Source organism: Cydia fagiglandana, chromosome 6 (genome assembly GCF_963556715.1).
Source record: "Cydia fagiglandana chromosome 6, ilCydFagi1.1, whole genome shotgun sequence".
Classification (NCBI taxonomy): domain Eukaryota; kingdom Metazoa; phylum Arthropoda; class Insecta; order Lepidoptera; family Tortricidae; genus Cydia; species Cydia fagiglandana.
Genome location: NC_085937.1, coordinates 15704055 through 15725972, shown reverse-complemented (window position 1 = coordinate 15725972; position 21918 = coordinate 15704055). Strand labels below are relative to the sequence as shown.

At 37.8% G+C, this 21918-nt stretch overlaps 1 protein-coding gene across 1 annotated transcript in view; it reads right to left on the bottom strand.

Annotated features, from left to right (window-relative positions):
* Window positions 1-428: 428 nt before the first annotated feature.
* LOC134665312 (pre-piRNA 3'-exonuclease trimmer-like) overlaps window positions 429-21918 on the bottom strand; it is a 301305-nt gene continuing 279815 nt past the window's right edge. Inside the window, exons 2-12 of the mRNA XM_063522228.1 lie at window positions 19898-20058; window positions 19507-19741; window positions 18967-19118; window positions 18349-18484; window positions 16820-17148; window positions 16325-16452; window positions 14942-15084; window positions 14264-14350; window positions 4583-4671; window positions 4163-4261; window positions 429-643 (exon numbers count right to left, since the gene is read on the bottom strand). Of these exons, the coding sequence (XP_063378298.1) occupies window positions 580-643; window positions 4163-4261; window positions 4583-4671; window positions 14264-14350; window positions 14942-15084; window positions 16325-16452; window positions 16820-17148; window positions 18349-18484; window positions 18967-19118; window positions 19507-19741; window positions 19898-20025 (1590 nt within the window). The 5' untranslated portion in view covers window positions 20026-20058 and the 3' untranslated portion in view covers window positions 429-579. The remainder of the gene's footprint in view (window positions 644-4162; window positions 4262-4582; window positions 4672-14263; window positions 14351-14941; window positions 15085-16324; window positions 16453-16819; window positions 17149-18348; window positions 18485-18966; window positions 19119-19506; window positions 19742-19897; window positions 20059-21918) is intronic.

The window sequence follows — 21918 nt, the reverse complement described above, 5'->3', positions numbered from 1 at the left end:
AAAGTACAATCGCCATCAGATATATCTGAGCTGCTAAGGTGCTCACAAATATCTGAACGTGCCTCTATTGTCAAGGCGTTAGAGTGCGTGTTCAGATATTGTGAACACCTTGGCCGCTCCGATATATCTGATGGCGACTGTACCATGACAAATACGAACGTTTCCGAGAAAATACGATGGAAAACAATTATGCACTATATCTGTACAAGTGTTACAATTTACAATAAACGAAAGCGCACATCTTTTTGTTGAATGTAAAGATTCACTGATCAGTCCTAAAGGTTAAACACGTATCGCTTACATTTCTTGATCTTTACCTTTTAGAAAAATAATAAAACATATATTATTTAACCAATAGATAAGGTATCCGATGTTAAAGTAAACAACATAATTAGAAAACAAGATTTATTCAGTATTTTTCTTCTAGATTTTCCTTAATAACTAACAATTGACAGAATAACATAATATTAATCATTTTGTGCTACCTTTGTATAATATTAAATTGATGAGTAACATTATTTTGTTCAAGGCAAGTCGGTTTTGATCATAGTATTAGGTATTTGGACGTTATTTACGCATTTATCCCTTTACACTCTTGTGGAGGACATATAGCACCAGGCTACCTGTGATGATGGCACTACTCCTGAAACAAACGAAAAACAAAGTAGTAACATATCCCAGTTTTAACAAATAACGATATCACTATACCGGGTGTGGCCTGTAATATGAGCAAAAAATTAAATTGTAGGCTGTACTTCTCATACTGACCAACATTTGTTCAGCGACTTTAAAAAAAAACCTTTGGGTTTGATTTTTAATACACTTTAAAGTTTATTCTAAGACGCAATGGTTTGCGAATTTTGTTATGTTTAAGGCGTGACAAGCAACGTCAATCACAATGATATAGCGTCGCGATGGCGTACATTGAAGATAATATTTATTTTGTATGAAAAATAGGGAGTCTAAATACTTCATAATTTTTAAAAGTTGTTGAACAAAAGTGTCACCGTTTGAGGAGTACAATCTATGTTTTAATTATTTGCTCGTGTTACAGGCCACACCCGGTACGACCGAAGTGATCCACTCAGCGGATGAAGACTGCCTTTTCACTGAGGTAGAGATGAGCGGAGATGAGAGCGTGTGCGGAAGCCAACCATTGGTTTACACTACATTTCTTCTCCGCTCCGCCGGATTATAACCAAGCAGGCAGCAGGCATGGCTCGCTCCGCGATTTCGTCGCTTTGCAATACGTCGCTACAAGTACATCCGTTCCACACCAATTTTGGTGGCTAGCCATAAGCCGCGCGTGGCGGTGTCGCCACCTAGCGGCCATATCTGTCCTGATCGTAACAGACGCGTTTTGTTAGAGAGTGAGTCTTTTGTACCTAGTACTATTATTTATTGTGCTATTGGTAGATTCCTGAACGTCTCCTCTGATCTCCGCTACAGAGGAAAAGGCAGCCTAGACGCTATGTCAGACACAATCCTTTGGAAAATTTTGTTCTATTACGTATGTCTACACTGTCTACTCCAATCATTCAGAGAAGTTAAACATTTCCTAATCGGCTGGGTAGATTACTCTGGTGATCTTAGTGGATATCGTGCAAAGTATTCGAAATGAAACAACTGCTGAAATTAATGGCCTGTGCACACCGGCTGCGTGTGCGTGACGTGCACGTGTGCGTGCGGCGTTGCAGTATACAGATCCTTATGAGAGATGGCACACCGCTTGCGTGCCGTGTGCGTGTGCGGCTCCAACATTTTAGCGCACGCACACGCAAGCCGGTGTGGCTCGGCCTTAAATATAAGAATTGGGAACCATATATAAACAGGTAAAGTACGGACGGACACAGTCACCATCAAATAGATAGTTACGGCCAAAAAGGTAAAATATGTACCGTAATACATCTCTATTTATATGGTAACAATGGTGTTATGATATATTTGGTCAATTTGGCCATTTGAAGCTGAATGTATACGTAATAAATATTGTAGTGAATTTTAAACCTGGCAACATTTAGTCAAACTACACCGAATTTAAATATTAAATAAAAAATAAAATTTTAGAAAGTTGTAACAAACTAAACAACGGTGATTAGGACACACAACTAAAATAACTTGAACACATTGTTTCACACGGTCACATGTTTTGGATCACATGAATTGAAGCAAGCACTATAATTAAAAGACAGGTGTTTCACTTCTCGTCACCATATTTTGGCGTTTGTAACCAGATGTGAAATCTAATACAAAAGTAAACTTCCTTGACAACGCAATTAGTTTTAACATTCTTCGCATTATGTTTCGCAAATTAAGCATTTAAACAAACGATATTCTCCGTTTGGTATTTTAACAACTCGTTATAATCTACCGGGTGTGGACTGTAATATGAGCAAAAACTTTAACTGCGGGCTGTACTCCTCATACTGACCAACATTTGTTCAGAGACTTTTAAAAATAACTTGTGGTTTGATTTTTAATACACTTTAATATTTATTCTAACACGCAATGTATTGCGAATTTTGTTATGTTTTAGGCGTGACAAGCAACGTCAATCACAATGATATGGCAATCTAAATACCTCATAATTTTTAAAACTTGTTGAACAAAAGTGTCACCGTTTGAGGAGTACAATCTATGTTTTAATTGTTTGCTCGTGTTACAGGCCACACCCGGTATATTCATAAATTAACTACGGAGTCTTTGGTGAGCTTTTATATTGTAAGTTTAATTTCAATCAATTATTTGAAATACACAGATTGCCTTCCTGATGGTACACGCGGATGCATTGTTCTGTGGAGGCACTACGCTTATTTGCCACCATCATGGTTTAAAAATACGACTACAATTTTTAACAAGTGCTGTTTATTAACCTTTTGTACGCCACGCCTTTTATATAACGCACCATCGGAAATCTTATAGGAATGCGTGAAGGTTAAACTATAACCGTGCGTGTCTGCGGCCGTCGAATGGTTAAGGAAAGGGCGGAAACACTGCATCTGCCAATGTGTATTGTGTTTACTATATACTGAAGTTTGAGGCACTTGGGGGTCATCCATTAATTACAGTAAAGGGCCAAAAAGAATGCACATCGAGCTTTAGAAAGAGGCAATCGGCTAATTTCGACTTCGTATAGCGATATCTGTGTCGCACACACCATGACGTTTGTTTTGTCAGTCATGGTTCAAATGCGAGAGAGTGCAGTCGCCTATCTAAGTCAATATATATATAGAGCTGCTAAAACCCCTATAAAATTAAATTTGTACTATGGCATCTATAGGGAAAAAAGGTAAGCCGTTACTCTACCAGTCACGCGAAATTATCCACAATGTTTATAAATATTTTTTATCTGAAGCCAACCAATTTAAAAAACATGAGGATGTTAATGTAAGTAATTATTTTAAGAAGGTTCAACAGAGATTTGTCATTACAATATTACACTTTTTGTCGATCTTATATAAAATATATATTTATGAAGATTATTTTTCCCTAACAAGAATATAGCAATAATTAAAAATAGTTACATCGTGTTTTACAGCTCTATATATTTCACGTGAAATCAAAACAAAACAACAATAAAGTATTTAGTTCTAAATTCAAATTCTGATAAACGACTAACCTAATAATTGATGTACATGGAAATGAGCATTCGTTTGTATTCGGAAATGCGATGATTGCCGATGTGCATTCTTTTTGGCCCTTTACTGTACGTCACACGAATTTCTAGGTTTTTTGACCCCTCCCCCCTCCTTGTCACACTTGGTCACATTTGGCAAACCCCTCCCCCCTAGTGTGACGTCACATGTTTTCTACGAAATCGCCAAATCGAATTAAGTAAGTACCTAAGTATTATTATCAAAATATTTTTGACGATATAAATATTAGTAATTTTATAACCTAAAACTGCTTAGGAAAGAAAATTAAACGAATAAAAACGATTATCGTTTTAAAAACTTGTTATTTAAATGTACAGCGAATAAAATAATTTAAATACATTTTCGGTTACTGATGAAGTTAAAGTGACGTCACAAAGTTTGTGTCTCCCCCCCTCCCCAATGTCACAATATGTCACATTTTCTTGACCCCCTCCCTCCCCCTAAACGTGTGATGTAATTAATGGATGACCCCTTGTGTGTAAAGTTTTGTCAGATAAAGTACTCACCACACTGCTACCCGCGCCCGCTTGGAGTGTCTATACACGTTATACATCGATATCTTGTACTCTCGGCTGTCTCGGAACTGACGCAGGATTTTATCAGCTCTGAAAAGTTTCAATTGAATGTAAACTTACAGAACGTTCAAGTAAAATGATGTACGATTGTACATTCACGATTCCATACATCTTAGACCACTTCGTGTGTCTTACTTTTTTTTAGCTCAAAATTTAGTGAGTTGCCGGGGTTCGACCATGCTGCAAATTACCACTAATGATTACTATTGAATTCAGGCACTGCTTATTAATTGTATAGTCTAGATTTTTGTAGTTCAGCTTTTTAATTAAGCCATTATTATTAACTGTGATTTATACATAACTTAAACTACACTTGGCTGAAATGGAATGCTAAAGGAGTATTCAACTAACGTGTATTGAGAAGCGACGGCAAGCAACGCCGATCGACTGTCATGCGGTTTCACATCAACGGATCCTAGTCCGGCCAGGAGCGAAGCCAACTGTAACAAAAATGCTCCTGAGTTTTTGATCATATTCACTGTTTAAAAATGCTATGCCTAGGCACTCAAGGCTCTACATACTTAAAGATTGATCGTGCGCTGTCTTCATCCAGTGGTTCCCTGTGATTTTGGTCATTTTGGGGAGCTTTTCTACGTCGCGTTTTCCGTAAACAGGGACTCCCCCTTTTTAAGGAAAACGCAAACATGCTAGGAAATTAGAGCAAAATAAACGATACGATACGGCGTGCCGCACGAAATTTACTACGGAAGATATGGCGATTACGCGGGATTTCACCTTTTATCTCAATTACTCAATTCAAAGAAATACCTACTTCTGTATCTTAATAGAAATATACCTATATATATATATATATGTTTAAAATTGTGCTTGTCGGATCCCCGGGGTTGTCACTAGCTATTTTATACCAAAATTATGCGATGTTTTTCTATCGACCCAACTTTAACCTTTCAAGGGTTTGGTTGCCCCGTTTTCTACTGATATAAGTAGTACGACGACAATCTATGGATAAAATAAGATACGTGTCATTAACGGAACAATTAGTCTATTGGCATGAGGTAGCAATTCTGCCGCGCTAGACGTATCCGAATCCGCCGTATCTGCCTTTGAAAAATCATTCAATTTTGTACCTTAACGCATAACAATAAGGCAAACAGTTGACTGAACATTCGAATCTAGAAACGAATGGCGGATATGCGAAGCGCGGTTCGCGGACTGCGTTGAGTGATCGGCATGCCCCTTGGATTTATTTAGTCCGGGAGCCGGCTGCATGAAACAAACCTCATCAAAAAATAGAATATACCTACCCTGTAGAGGTACCTGACATTTAGTAGATTCCAACGCACTTGGTCGGCCTAGGCTTAACCTGGCAGATTTTGTACAAATGGCAAAAACGTTGGACAAAAATTCATCAAAAAAAACCTCATCGAAAAATAGAATGAAACTTGTATGGTAGGATACCTGACCTTGAGGACAGTAAAAAAAAAGTGGTCGGCCTCACCTTAGCCTGGCAGTTTTTGCAGTCCGACCAGATTTATTGGGTCACGTGAGAGCTACAATTTACCTCATCGAAAAATAGAATGAAACAAACGGATTATAATAGCTAAAATAAGCCTGTCGACGTATGTCTTGGTCGGCCTCACCTTAACCTGGCAGTTTTTGCAGTCCGACCAGATTTATAAAAAAATCATCAAAAATTTTTTATCGAAAAATCGTATGAAACTTGTATGGTACGATAGCTGCCTTTGAGAACAGTAAAAAAAAAGTGGTCGGCCAAATCCTGTGTTGGCAGGTTCCTGTGTCCGACCAATTTTGTGGTACCACGTAAGAGCTACAATTTACCTCATCGAAAAATAGAATGAAACAAACGGATTATAATAGCTAAAATAAGCCTGTTGACGTATGTCTTGGTCGGCCTCACCTTAACCTGGCAGTTTTTGCAGTCCGACCAAATTTATAAAAAAATCATCAAAATTTTTTTATCGAAAAATCGTATGAAACTTGTATGGTACGATAGCTGCCTTTGAGGACAGTAAAAAAAAAGTGGTCGGCCAAATCCTGTGTTGGCAGGTTCCTCTGTCCGACCAATTTTGTGGTACCACGTGAGAGCTACAATTTACCTCATCGAAAAATAGAATGAAACAAACGGATTATAATAGCTAAAATAAGCCTGTTGACGTATGTCTTGGTCGGCCTCACCTTAACCTGGCAGTTTTTGCAGTCCGACCAAATTTATGAAAAAATCATCAAATTTTTTTTATCGAAAAATCGTATGAAACTTGTATGGTACGATAGCTGCCTTTGAGGACAGTAAAAAAAAATGGTCGGCCAAATCCTGTGTTTGCAGGTTCCTGTGTCCGACCAATTTTGTGGTACCACGTGAGAGCTACAATTTACCTCATCGAAAAATAGAATGAAACAAACGGATTATAATAGCTTAAATAAGCCTGTTGACGTATGTCTTCGTCGGCCTCACCTTAACCTGGCAGTTTTTGCAGTCCGGCCAAATTTATAAAAAAATCATCAAAAAATTTTTATCGAAAAATCGTGTGAAACTTGTATGGTACGATAGCTGCCTTTGAGGACAGTAATAAAAAAGTGGTTGGCCAAATCCTGTGTTGGCAGGTTCCTGTGTCCGACCAATTTTGTGGTACCACGTGAGAGCTACAATTTACCTCATCGAAAAATAGAATGAAACAAACGGATTATAATACCTAAAATAAACCTGTTGACGTATGGCTTGGTCGGCCTCACCGTAGCCTGGCAGTTTTTGCAGTCCGACCAAATTTGTGATACCACGTGACAGCTAGAATAGGACCACACATGCTGTTTTCCATACGCATCATGACTTTGTGTACCTATCTGATGGGCGGGCGTATATGAAACGCCTTCTTGTACGTGCAGGTGATCCAGGTATACACCAAAGCTTAGTTTTCAATCGAACACTTGTAATATAAGAGGAAAAACTGCACGTGATCCTTCCAAAATTTAAATAAATGGTAAAATGTTCCTCCACGATGTTCTCAACGGGCATCTAGACTGCGTTGGATTGCTGTCACAGTTAGGGCTCCGCGCTCCCACGCGCCGAACTCGTCACACCACACTATTCCATATTCCCTTTCATCGTACCAATTATGGCCAAAATTCTATTCTATTAAATTCTGAGTAGAATCGCACGTACCTATAATAAATCGTTCCAAAACATTGACCCTTTCTTCTCCTCCAGACGTGTTTTCAAATCACAAATTGCAAAGCAACTTTCCTGGTAGTCACGCACTATCACACCCACTTACACACATACACCCACCCACCCACACACACACACACACACACACACGAACACATAAATTCCAATAAATGCATACAAACTAATAGATTCGCTCGTTTATGTAGGTACTGTATGTATTTTTATTTTACTATTTTTTATTTATTGTTTACGCAAAATTAGAGCTATACCTACTATTTTAGGATTTTTTTTCCAGTTTACAGTTATTATTAATTTTTTTTCTTTTTCCTTGTACCTTAAAGACTTACAAATTAAGTTATATTTACGATTCTTGTACAGCACAAGTTACAAGTCTACCCACAGATGATTTTTATTATGTATAAATTACAGGAAGTTCTGTTATTGGCTATGCTATAAGTTCTCATGTTTTTTGTATATTATTTAATGTAAACGCTGTTGAACTTCTCAATAAATAAAAATAAATAAAAATACACAAGATAACCTCACATATATTAAGTGATTATCTTATTGTTATTTCTTCGACTCGCAAAGGCGTTATGTGTCCTTCAAACCATTTGATCTTATACATTTCATCTCTTAATGTCCAGCCACAATGTGTTGCATCAAATTTGATGCAAGTGGATTCTGCCGCACACTGCCACATTGAATTTATGAAAGGCGCCCGTAACAAGCCATACGTCAACAGGGTTATTTTAGCTATTATAATCCGTTTGTTTCATTCTATTTTTCGATGTGGTAAATTGTAACTCTCACGTGGTACCACAAAATTGGTCGGAGACAGGAACCTGCCAACACAGGATTTGGCCGACCATTTTTTTTTACTGTCCTCAAAGGCAGCTATCGTACCATACAAGTTTCATACGATTTATCGATAAAAAATTTTTGATGATTTTTTTATAAATCTGGTCGGACTGCAAAAACTGCCAGGTTAAGGTGAGGCCGACCAAGACATACGTCAACAGGCTTATTTAAGCTATTATAATCCGTTTGTTTCATTCTATTTTTCGATGAGGTAAATTGTAGCTCTCACGTGGTACCACAAAATTGGTCGGACACAGGAACCTGCAAACACAGGATTTGGCCGACCATTTTTTTATTACTGCCCTCAAAGGCAGCTGTCGTACCATACAAGTTTCACACGATTTTTCGATAAAATTTGTTTGATGATTTTTTTATAAATTTGGCCGGACTGTAAAATCTGCCAGGTTAAGGTGAGGCCGACCAAGACATACGTCAACAGGCTTATTTAAGCTATTATAATCCGTTTGTTTCATTCTATTTTTCGATGAGGTAAATTGTAGCTCTCACGTGGTACCACAAAATTGGTCGGACACAGGAACCTGCAAACACAGGATTTGGCCGACCATTTTTTTTTTACTGTCCTCAAAGACAGCTATCGTACCATACAAGTTTCACACGATTTTTCGATAAAATTTGTTTGATGATTTTTTTATAAATTTGGCCGGACTGCAAAATCTGCCAGGTTAAGGTGAGGCCGACCAAGACATACGTCAACAGGCTTATTTAAGCTATTATAATCCGTTTGTTTCATTCTATTTTTCGATGAGGTAAATTGTAGCTCTCACGTGGTACCACAAAATTGGTCGGACACAGGAACCTGCAAACACAGGATTTGGCCGACCACTTTTTTTTTACTGTCCTCAAGGTCAGGTATCCTACCATACAAGTTTCATTCTATTTTTCGATGAGGTTTTTTTTGATGAATTTTTGTCCAACGTTTTTGCCATTTGTACAAAATCTGCCAGGTTAAGCCTAGGCCGACCAAGTGCGTTGGAATCTACTAAATGTCAGGTACCTCTACAGGGTAGGTATATTCTATTTTTTGATGAGGTTTGTTTCATGCAGCCGGCTCCCGGACTAATTGCCCGTTGGCTGATCGCTGGGATGCCGAAAGTGCAGCGGATGAGGGACTCGTCTGCTGGTATGTCTGGCAATTTGTCCTTGTCCATGTATAGATACTATGAATCTAAGAAATGCATATAGATGAACAGGAAGGTCATGGGGTTTACTTGCCAGCTTAAGCTATATATAGGCTTTAGGGGGTCCCTTTGTTTCCCATAAAGTTTTAAGTCATAATGTATTGTTTGTCATATTATCGTTAGTCATAAAACTGAAACCGTTAACTTTTCAAGATTTTCCTAAGGTCATTCTATAGATAGGTTAGGTTAGGTTAGGTTTGTTTTATGGCAATCCTGAAAAGTTACGCGTTTCTGAGAAAAACCAATTATGACTAACGAAAATTCGGACAAACAGTACATTATGACTTAAAACTATTTGGGAAACAATAGAGACCCAGGCTTTAGACTTGTGAAGTTTACGAAAATCGTAGATTCGTTATAAAGTTACCCCTAAAATATCGAACAGTGCATTGTTATTTTGTGAAAACATTCAGAAAACTAGCAGCTTCCGTATAAAACGTATAAACCATTTGACATATTAAAAAATGACAATATTAAACTAATGTTACACAGGAGAACAGCATGAAGGTTACATAGACATAGACAGCGTACACCAGACCACTTAAAAGCGTTCTTGGCAAAGTGGACACGACTACTCCCAATGAGTTTAGGCGTTCTTCTTGGCGATGATGACCCGACGTCTCTCGCCCCGATCCACTAAATATCGTTGCCCCAGCGAGTTACCCCGCGTCGGGCGAGCACAAACGGTCACAGAAGTCAACTTAGCGAGCTATAGTTTAATTTCCTACAAGTTTTCTGTGCGACGACGTGGAGCGATGGAATATTTACGGCGTTGGCCATGCAAATAGAAATGTAGTTATTATATCAACGCCAATTTCAAAATTACTTCTCATGTGACAGTAATGCCATGAATTGTTAACTTGTTAGTCTAAACTCTTTTTAATTCAGATGAATTGGTTATGGGTTATGGATTTCTTATCGAAAATCAATAAGAGCTAGGGACTAGGTAGACATATGGAGTTTAGGTGCGATTGTCGAAATATTTCCTTCGTAGCAACCTCAATATATTTTAATGGTGGTGATTGTTATTGAGCAACTGCATTGTAATATCTATATATAGCCTGCTGTGACAACGAGACTATCGCAATGATCTCCCGCCGCTGGCGATCGCTCTAACATTCTTATTTATATCCCAACCTTAAATTAACCTTGACAGTGACATGAAAAATGACCATCGTACATTTGTGAAATCAAACATCGTCGAGCTGATTAAAAAAACTATGCTGACACTAAAATAAAGTTTCCCGTGACAGTTGGTCATTATCAATCAGTTGTAACTGTGGGGTGCACTAATGAATGTGTGGGTTAGTTTCTATGTGTGTGTTTGCCGTTGGCGCGGGTCCAAACGGCACTTACCTGACTTTGTCACAAACACAGTGTTTCTGTGTTCCCTTCTAGTGAACAGGTGGGGTTGCGTGATGTAAACTTGGACTAAACCGGTCTGGAAAGTCGCAGTTCTATTTTGGGAGTACTTTTCTTAGTTTGCGTAGGTAATGGTGACGCAGGGCTAGTGAAGTGGTCTTGGTTATTAGTGGGAAAGCGAAGGTGACTGGGAGACAGGCAAAAACTAGCACTCTTTGCAAAAACCGCATTTAGCGCTAACTACAGAATAGTTCATTTTAATAAAATTTAATTCTGTTTGCGGCGTGTAAGCATAATGGAGATTCATCAGATTCGGGCAAGCTTTGGTAGCTAAAGGTTGCTGGTCCAAACTCATTTCGAAGCTGTAAGTAACAGCTTTCCATTTCGCAGCAATATCAACAAGTCGAGTACGGACTCAGTCGTTAATAAAATTGTAGTTCAAACCTTCGTTATGATAGCATCTATTAGGTATTTGTTTAAACTTTATTGCATATACAGTAAAAAAAGTACAAATGGCGGACTTAATGCCTAAAGGCATTCTCTACCAGTCAACAATTGTACCAAAAAGAGACGTTTGTACGTAATATTTGTTTAACCGATATTAAACTTTCGTGAGACATATTTTAAATTGAATACGAAAACGGTTTCACTCACTTGAATTTTTAGTCGCTATTGGCGACATGTTTCGGGCCCGTCTGGGGTCCTTCCTCAGGCTCGAATGCTCGCGGCGACTGCAACTCGTGCGACTCGTGTGTGTGAGTAGCGACTAAAAATTCAAGTGAAACCGTTGTCGTATTTGTTTAACCGTTGCCCGGTAAAGGGTTAAGCGCGCCCGGAACTCGTGACGTCTATATTTGTCGCTCGAGACAACGCGGACGCGTACGGGGACGGAAATAGCCGCTTGTTTGGCGTTATGCAACTGACGTCCGCCGCCAGATTTCTGCTCATATGACGATGTAATAACAGAAATGCCAACTGCATTTTGACCTTTGATAGGCTTTATGTCGTTGGGATAAAGTTTATGAACAATTAACTCTGATAACGACGGAACGTCAATTTTGTTCGTATTAGTAGTTTATGTGACTGCTACATAATGAAAGGCATTAAAACACGAGTGTGGGTTTAAGAAACGAACGAAGTGAGTTTCTTAAAAGGATCACACGAGTGTTTTAATGCCTAATTATGTACAGTTACATACACTACTTTATCTACACACATATAATTACCTTCTTTTATATATTCACTAACCTCATATTTCAGTCGACATCAATCGTTGCTCTCTGGCGGAACTCGCAGATTTGAGAGGTGCCGTCTCCTTAAATATCTTTTTATCACTCATTTTATATGAAACTTTTGCTTAAAACTTATTTAGAAACAACAAAACAAATTAATTTTATACCTAAAACTAATTAAAAGATAAACTGTACGTCAAATGGCGGTAAATGAAAACTTTTTTCACACATGTCACGCATCTGTAGTTTTTTTTATATTCATAGACAAACGAATGAAGTCCCTATTCTCATGTCACTCGAGATAAAATGTCGTACGGTTTATATTAAAAAAATATACTGAATTGACGTTTCGTATCGATAATTGTTTTAATATCTATGGATACTAGAATAGACACCCACTTGAGTTTTGACAGCTGTTCCAAATTTAAACTCATAAACTCATAACCTTACAAAAATCTATAAAGTTAATAACTTTAAAGTACAGACACAGGGCGGACACGCCATACATCGAAAATCATTTGCGTTTATATGTGTGCACGGCACGTCTGTACACGCGTCATTGTGTGAGTAAGTGGCTCAGGGCTGACTCGTGCGGCGCGCGGGGAAGGCGAAGCCGAGGTTTGCCGAGGCCGGCCGAAGGACACGAGGAGCGGCCCGCTGCGTTGTATAGTTCGACCGAAATACGTAAAAAAACAAAATATAGGTTTATGTTTAACAAAATATAGGTTTATGTTTTATTTCGCTCCAATTGTTGAATTGGCTTTGTCAGTTTATAGTCCTGCACGTACTTGGACTTTCAACACGCCATTATTAAATGTACCTTATTGTTGATGCCTATTGATTATTTTATATAACATTTTAAGAAATAATTATGTAATTTACTTCTTAAATTCTTAAAATTAAATTAAAAATCAAACGCGAATGTCCCGCGACCAACAAGTTCTTTTTTGTGAAAAGAGTGTTAAACTAAAAATAAAACATTTACGAGAAATATCTGTGTAGAAGGTCTAGTTACCTTAGGTACTTTAAATATTAATTGTTGGCTTAACATTCACAAATTCAACGAACGGGTTTTAATTCATATGATATTATTATTTTTACGCAAAAGTATAGCCTTATTTACTGATACATATTTCGTCTCTTTGGAAATATAGTTTATATTATTATTCATTTCTACAATAAGTAGGTATCCTTACTACCCGTACATCGCACAATACACCGGCATTTTGAATGTTGCGTCATCGCGTCGCGGCGTCGCTAGCCGAACTGAGCGTACGTCAGGAGTCCGTCAGAACTCAGTCGCGGGGCGAGGTAATCCGAGTCGGGGCGGGGCGGTGCGTGTCCGTTCTGTATGATAATACTATTACTTATTCTGTGGTACAGATTTTACCTACTACCACAGATAAGAAAGTACTCATAGTAAAATTGGTTGTCATAATGCTGGTCATTTCCTATGGTTTCTGAATGCATTTTAGAGCGTTAATGATATGTGCGTAGATAAAAGTAATTATCGTTTTTAATAAAGAGTTAATAAAGAGATAATAATTCGAGGACAAAGACTTCTAACTCTATTTGTAACGCGACCACTACACATGGAGTGTCTGCCTATAAAGGATATTTTTTTGGAAGCGCTGGTGGCCTAGCGGTAAGAGCGTGCGACTTTCAATCCGGAGTTGAAATAATTGGTATTAGCAATTTAATGTGGTAAATTAAGATCCATAATTTATTAATTGTTAGTTATAATTTATCATTTCTACTAAAATACCTAACATATTGTTTAACTGAACTAAGCTGCCATCAAAATGCTACTAGATTACGATTAGGGTTTGCACGACGGATCTGAAATGTTTGGGAAAATTGGGAATGAAGTACTTAAGTAATATTTTATTTGTGTAACACAGGTTATAATACAGATGACAGTGAGTTGATATAGTACTCTGTGATCTACCTTACCTTACTATTACCTTACCTTATAGGTGTACGAGTATTTAGTCTTATAGGTAACATATTATCTAGATAGCTTAGAACCTATTATGTATTTACATTATATTACATTATAGCAAATTTATTTAAGGGACCACATTACAGCAAATAAATTTTAGCAAACTAATTTAAGGGAAGATCCGCGGATCCGGATAATTTCATACATTTCGGATCCGGGTGGAAAACCCTAATTACGATGGGTAATTTATGGGACGTTGACCTATATGTATATTAAAGATGGATGTGTTACCTTTTCGACGTTAAGCACCCGTTCCTTCAGGGCTCTGACGTGTAGCCAGTCGGGCCGCTGGCGCGGTGGGTCGTCACCTTCTAGGTTCTATAATCATATGAATATTGTATGAGTTTAGCTTATTTGAAGTAGGTAGACTATGTAGTTTTGGAAGTATATGATAGAGAAACAATTGAAACTTAAATTCTTTCCCTGTTTTAATAAAAAGATGATGATATCGATGATGGTACCCTGTTGTCCCTCATCAGAGACAGGGCTCTCAAAAGGGATTTCCTTTTCCGGCATAATAAATAAGCTAATAAAATAGTAATTCTTCCTTTCAGCTTCGCTATATTCCGCCGAAAGCTTCGCCAATGCAATAGGGACTTACGCGGGACGCTGTAAAGCCCAATTTTGCTTAAATAATCGCGATCGCCTGCAAGGCCGTCTTAAACTACTGCTCTGCCCTTGGGCACATACGAATTTGTGGACTTTTGGAAACTAAAGAAAGCTAATTAAACTAACATTTTTCTACTATGATCATCAAATATACTGTTACTGTCTGTCCTTCGGGGCCCCCGAGGCACGGGCCCCGTGTGCCCTTATACGGGTAAAGACGGTACTGATCGCCTGGCGTTCGGGGCACGACATAGGTATTCTTTAGCCATCTGGCGTTCAAAAGACCAGACTTCGACATACCATGTACAGAATAGCGCCCCGTATGACGTTGACCTTGCCGCTGTAGGGCGACAGCGCCGCGAGCGCCTCCGACGGCCCCACCGGTCGGAACTTGCCGATGTTCTCACACGCCGCCCAGTGCCCGAGCCGTATGAAGCAGTAGCCTGCAAGATCAATAACCAATGTTCAACTCTAATGGTATGAAAATAATGACTATACTTGGTCTAGCAAATCTTGTCGGTAGAAATAGCGGCAAATTAGAAAAAACGCGGGTTAGCAACACTACTTTTGAATCAAAAATCGCGTGTCATTTATATCTTATCTGTGGAACCGTTATGTTTACATTTTATCGTTGTTCGATGTATATTGCTGCTTTTTGTTCGTTTCCTAGGGATATTACCTTAGTTTGCTTTACATTGGTGCTGACTTATCCGGTTTGACAGACTATATTATGCCAGGAAGTTCAATTTGCACTGTTATTATAGCAGGTTAAGTATTTAGAAATGTTTTTTTACATTTAGCAGATGAGGCAGTTAGCAACCTCAAAATCCTTGCTAGGTTTCGTGAGGAGCCAAGGTGGTTAGAGTAGCTCTACCTCGTTTTTAGGGTTCCGTACCCAAAGGGTAAAACGGGACCCTATTACTAAGACTCTGCTGTCCGTCCGTCCGTCCGTCCGTCTGTCACCAGGCTGTATCTCACGAGCCGTGATAGCTAGACAGTTGAAATTTTCACAGATGATGTATTTCTGTTGCCGCTATAACAACAAATACTAAAAACAGAATAAAATAAAGATTTAAGTGGGGCTCCCATACAGCAAACGTGATTTTTGACCAAAGTTAAGCAACGTCGGGCGTGGTCATTACTTGGATGGGTGACCGTTTTCTTTTTGCATTTTTTCCGTTTTTTTTTTACTTTATGGTACGGAACCCTTCGTGCGCGAGTCCGACTCGCACTTGCCCGGTTTTTAGGGTTCCGTACCCAAAGGGTAAAACGGGACCCTATTACTAAGACTCTGCTGTCCGTCCGTCCGTCCGTCTGTCACCAGGCTGTATCTCACGAACCGTGATAGCTAGACAGTTGAAATTTTCACAGATGATGTATTTCTGTTGCCGCTATAACAACAAATACTAAAAACAGAATAAAATAAAGATTTAAGCGGGGCTCCCATACAACAAACGTGATTTTTAACCGAAGTTAAGCAAGGTCGGGCGGGGTCAGTACTTGGATGGGATACCGTTTTTTTTTGCCTTTTTTTTCATTATGGTACGGAACCCTTCGTGCGCGAGTCCGACTCGCACTTGCCCGGTTTTTCACACACACACAATAGGCACAATGGTTGTCAATTCGCGGCAAATACCCAGTATAACTATACTGCTAGCAGTAGGTACAAATGAGTAAAATTACCTGAACAATAAGAGTCCCACCCCGCTTCATGGTAAGTTTGCTGCACATCAAATGGCGTACTCAGCTTTATAAGATTCACGCCATTTTGTAATTTCTTGCACTTTGCTTCTGAGAAGAATTCATATAGGCTAAAAATGAAAATAATTGGTTAACAAATAACGCTTACAGGTTGATGTTTTTAAAATTTATATTAAGCAGTTCCAGCCGTTCCAGGGTGGGTCAGTTTGTAATAAAATCTTGCAAGTTAAATTTGACGCGCTTTGCGGTTTCTGAAGAGCTGTAATTTAGATTACTTTCACGTAATTAATATGAACATACGTTCAAGTCTCATCAAGCTAATGATGTCTAATGAGGGATTCGTTGGGTGCCCAAAAAACAAAACATAATTTACAAAACCTGTCATTATGAATATGGGACATACAATTTGAATTTTGTTGCAGACAGTACGGCCAGTATTTGAATAAATCATTATTTTTAATTAAACAGGCGACTTACTCTTGTAATGCATTTGATTTCCATACTTCATCATAAGACAATTTCTTAGCCATAACATGAGATATATATTTTGTATCAAACATATTTGGAAACATCTTGTGAATATTCTTTTTAAATGTGCAATATTTCTTAGGCAACGGTCCTATAAATTGATTATGGAGTAGCACTGTATCTATGAATATGTTATGGCCGACAATGGGTTTCTGATATTGTTCGAGGAGTGAGATGATTTGAGAGAAGCCGAGTAGGTGGCTCATGAGGTTCTCTTCTAGAATAGCCAGCGGAGCGTTGTTAGCGCCTTCTACGTATTTATCTTTGTATATTAATACCTGCAATAGAATAGTTTGTGATATAAGAGAAGTAAGCAATTTCAGGCGAGTCGTGATATTCAGTGTCGTGTCCAACCGAAACCGCATTTTTTGTGGAAACCGAAGGTTCGGTTTTGGTCTAGTTTCGGCCGAAACCGAACTATTTGTTCCACGCCGACACGGTTTTTTATGTCAAAACCGAAACTTCGGCCCGACATTTCTAGTTTTTTGGCAGAAGCGGCGACACGGTTTTTTGAAAGGTTCGGTACCTTCGGTAGATTTATTTTAATATTTTACAACAACACGGCTTGCTATTAGCTCTAGATGCCGAGCCGCGAAAATGATCTATTCTCAAAGTTCTAACTTTAATTTTTGCAATTCATACATTTTTGAAGGATATTGTTCAGTACTTGACCCCCTCAAATTCTACAGACTTATATTGTGTCCTATGCTTACCAGAGTTCGCCCAGACTTTGACCCTTCTTTGCATGATTTTTTATTTTTGCTCGTAATTAATATATGTGTCACGTAATTGTTTACTGATTCTGGGAAAAATAGTAAAAAAAATTACATAATCGATTTTCACTGCGAAATCAGTGTCAGAAGTTGCATAGGCTAAATCATATTTTTGTAAATATATAACTATTAGTAAGGGGTATCAGAAAAATTTTACTGCCATCAGAAAGGTATACTATTTGTGATATTCCTATGATATAGTTTGTAAATATAAAATAATTACAAACCCTGAAAAATCTGCCCAAAATCACATACTAAAAATCATCAACTTCCAGGTTTTTCCAAGTTTTCCGAAGTTTCGTCTTTAAACAAATGTATTTTTTATAAATTAAAATACTGCGTAAATTTATGTCAAAAATCAGAAAATGGATTAGTGTTGAAAGTTGACAGTGTTAAAAATAAATATCAATCACCTCCGAAAGCACCTTTATTTCATAGGACAATGTTATGATGGAAATTTCCATCACCATGCAAAGAAGGGTTAAACTCAATTCTTATTTAAAAATAATTTTAAAGTCGGTTTTTGGCTTGCATAATGTCAATCTATGGAAGTTGAGGAGTCATATCTATGACAATAATAATATGTGTCACTTTTATACCATTATTTTAAATCATTTATTGCACAAAATGCGAGTCATAAAGCTAGTAAAAAATTTTTGTGTAATAAATGATTATAACATTTATAACTACAAGCTTATAAATTACCTTGTTACTATTACCTAGGCTATCCGTGGTGAGGACCTCCGGGAAGCGCAGTCTGATCTCGTTGTGTAGAACATATCGGAGCACTGGACTCTCTACGTCTATATACATTGTGTCCTCTTCATTGATGCTCAACCATCTGAAACATGTAGGGATATGTGTGTAGTCAGTGTTTGATTTGATATATATTATATCACTTAAGCTTAAAAAACTTAAACGTTAACTAGCACGCGCAGCTACAGCCCATTGTCAAGGTTCGTGCATTCTGAAAGGTTCATGATGACGCGCCGTACCGATAGGCGCGGGTCTTGTGGGCCTAGGCGTTCCGGCTCTAAGGTTAATAAAATGTTATACCACACCGCGTGCTCGGCGTGCACCCAGTAGGTCAGATGTGGTCCAAAATATTACCCAGACTTCGGTCCAGGCAACAATACAGATGGCCGTAGATCGAGAGGCCTGGAGAGCAGTGGTAGGAAGAATAACCCATAGGATTCACGTCCCTCAGACATGAGCTCACAACCATGAAGAAGATACAACTTCTTAGTAAGGCTTGCCATGTGTTGGGTTTTACTTATTTCTCTAGGACTATACCAAATATACATAAAATCATAAATTGCATACTTAGAAACGTCAGAGCAATGGCTCTGCAGCAGCTTTTCATCCTCCATCTCTAGCATGCGGGTGAGGTTCTTGAACATCATGTTGTCAGCAAGATGCTTCCGCACCTGGGCCTCCTCCGCTTTGCTCAGGTATGGGATGCCATCATATGTGAACTGGAATTGCAGAAAAAAATATGAGTTAAGAATCATTTTAAAAGGAGTTTACAACAAGCAAGGTACTGAGAGTTACCATTTTACATGTCATCAATATGTATTCTGAATAAGAAGAAATAATAACAAGAGGGGAGTAACATTGTTAAAGTTAACAGGACTCAAAAAACTACTTGTTTAAATTGTGCATCACATTTTTCTGTATGTTAAAAAAATTGTTCAGAACAAAACGTTAACTAATAATTTGGTTGGAATACTTAACTTGCACACATTAACACATTTGCAGACACTAATAGCAACGGCATATTTTTTGTATTGTGTGGCCTATGACACATGATGTCACTAACCATCCGCGAATGTGTTAATGATAAACAGCAACATATACAATTACCTTGTTGAAGTTAAAGTTGTGCCTACAAAGAAACCTGAGCGTGGAAGCCTGGAATATGAAAGACTGGTCTACATCTCCAAATGCTTGCGGACAGAGATGGAAAGTATAACCCGTAGCTACATATGTGTCATGTTCACGGTCGTACTGGAACATTGTCAATCCCACTTGGGTCATTATCATTCTACCCACTTCAGATTTTATTTTGTCGTACCGTTCTTCATTTGTGTCGAATAACCTGAAATCACATGAATACAAATAACGTAGGTATTAGCACTTTTATTGACTAAATCTATAGTAGGAATCAGGTGTTTTTTTAGGTATTTTATTATTTATAAAGAGGAAGAAAGCTTATTTGAATATAAGTACAAGTAATTCTATAAGATATTATTACCGGTGTTTGAAGCACTCTCCTGATAATAAGGCCGTGAACTCCGCATCGAAGCCCACAAAACATGACTTCTTCAAGTTTTTACTTATGTTATCAAATTGTTCGGCAAAGTTCTTCCTTGTAATTTCCATTTTAGTTCCAGTTCATTTGCTTTTTAGACTATACTTTAATTAGAGCCTAATTACACTAACAGATAACAAATGTTGTAAATTGTTGATTGCCGGAAGTTATATTCACAACCACGAAAATTAATTCACTTATTTTCGCAATGCAAAATACGCATTATCTGCAAATGAGCGTCAACGTCAAGCCCAGTGTTGCCAACTCGGATTTTGAAAAAATGCTAGACTAATGTCTAGATTTTGCCAAAATTATGCCAAAGATTTGTGAAATATGCTAAAAAAATGCTAAAATGTAACTTGAAATCATTTTTAAATTTTGCCACCTTTTTCTACTGACAAAATCTGCTTGACCAACTTTATACGCGGTGTAACATAAGGAAACCGAATAATTTTAACCACGCATTTCTGAGGTCAAAAGAAGTAAAAAATGTAATATGTGTTTAGGTCTCGGAGTAATTAACAACGGAGACGCCATGTCTAAAATTTTCGGTACAAAATAGTCTGCCGTTTTTTGCGGGGGAGGGGCACATCAAATGTATAGGTACGTCATGTCAGATAAACGTCAGTCCATACATATGGTTGACATGTGGTTGACCATTGGCCGCCTATTTTCGACAGAGGGGAACGCCTGTTAATGGCGGCTCCATTGTTAATTACTCCGAGGTTTAGGTCAATTCCGCCAACGAAAATTTTTTCTTTTGTTTTGTTTTTCAATTTTTTGTATGTAATTTGTACATAAAAAATAAATGTTACTGGTAAACTTGTCACTTAAAATTGATTTTTACATTTTTTTTCGTAGAACCTACTTTTTGCAAAGTGTTACTTGTCACTTTTTGACATCTATCAATAAGGATATTTAGACTACGTCCCTTAAGCAGCAACATCACCATCAAAAAGGCCTTTTACACTATGTATAGTTCGTTTTTTTTAGCATTAGAAAGAACTCCACAGAAGCAAGCGTGCAGTTTTTATCAGGCTCTTTAATTGTTAATAATTATTGAATTATCTAATGTAGCATGGTCAATACAATTAATTTACTTCAAATGATTACCGCTAAAAGTGCCGGATTTGGAACCACAAGCTTACTTCTGCGAAGTTCTTTCTAATGCTAAAAAAAACGGACTATAACAATAAAAACTTGTTTTTTTTTTTAATTAATAATATATCTGAAACTAGGCGAATTTCAAAAAAGTTTATAGGACATTTTTGTCTCTAAATATGATCAGGAATACGCTGTTAAAATTATTCGGTTTACTCATGTTACACCGTGTATAGGCCGTCAACGTCCATCCGTCCACGAAAGTCAAAATTCTTATAAAAATATGAACCACATAAGGCGATGGCGCATATTGTTGCTGCCAAGTTGGTGCAAACTTGGCTAAGACTAAATTATGCTAAAAAATATGCCAGATGCTAAATGGAAAATTTTGGTGCCAAAGCGAGTGAAAATATGCCAGATCTGGCATCATTTATGCCAAGTTGGCAACACTGGTCAAGCCGTCAAGTTATGTTGATGTTATTTCGTTTCACGTGCCTCTAGCTGTCAGTTTTAGTTATTTGAGTTGAGGTACTAAAATAAACACTATTCAAATTTAAAAACAAAATATAATGAGTAATATTGAACTACTGCAATTATGATAATCTGCAACTAATCAGGTTTTTAATATTACAATAACTTCTTACACTGTAATTTTTTTACGAATTATGTTAATTCTTTGGATGGCCGTTTATTATGTAGCTCAAATCATCTAAGACTATATTATATACTCTGGCAAACCCACTTAGTCAGTAGAAAAAGGCGCGAAATTCAAATTTTGTATAGGAGGACCACATTCCCGCCTACATTTTTTTTTTAAATTTGTCGTCTTTTTCTACACACGGAAATGACTTACCAAACTATAG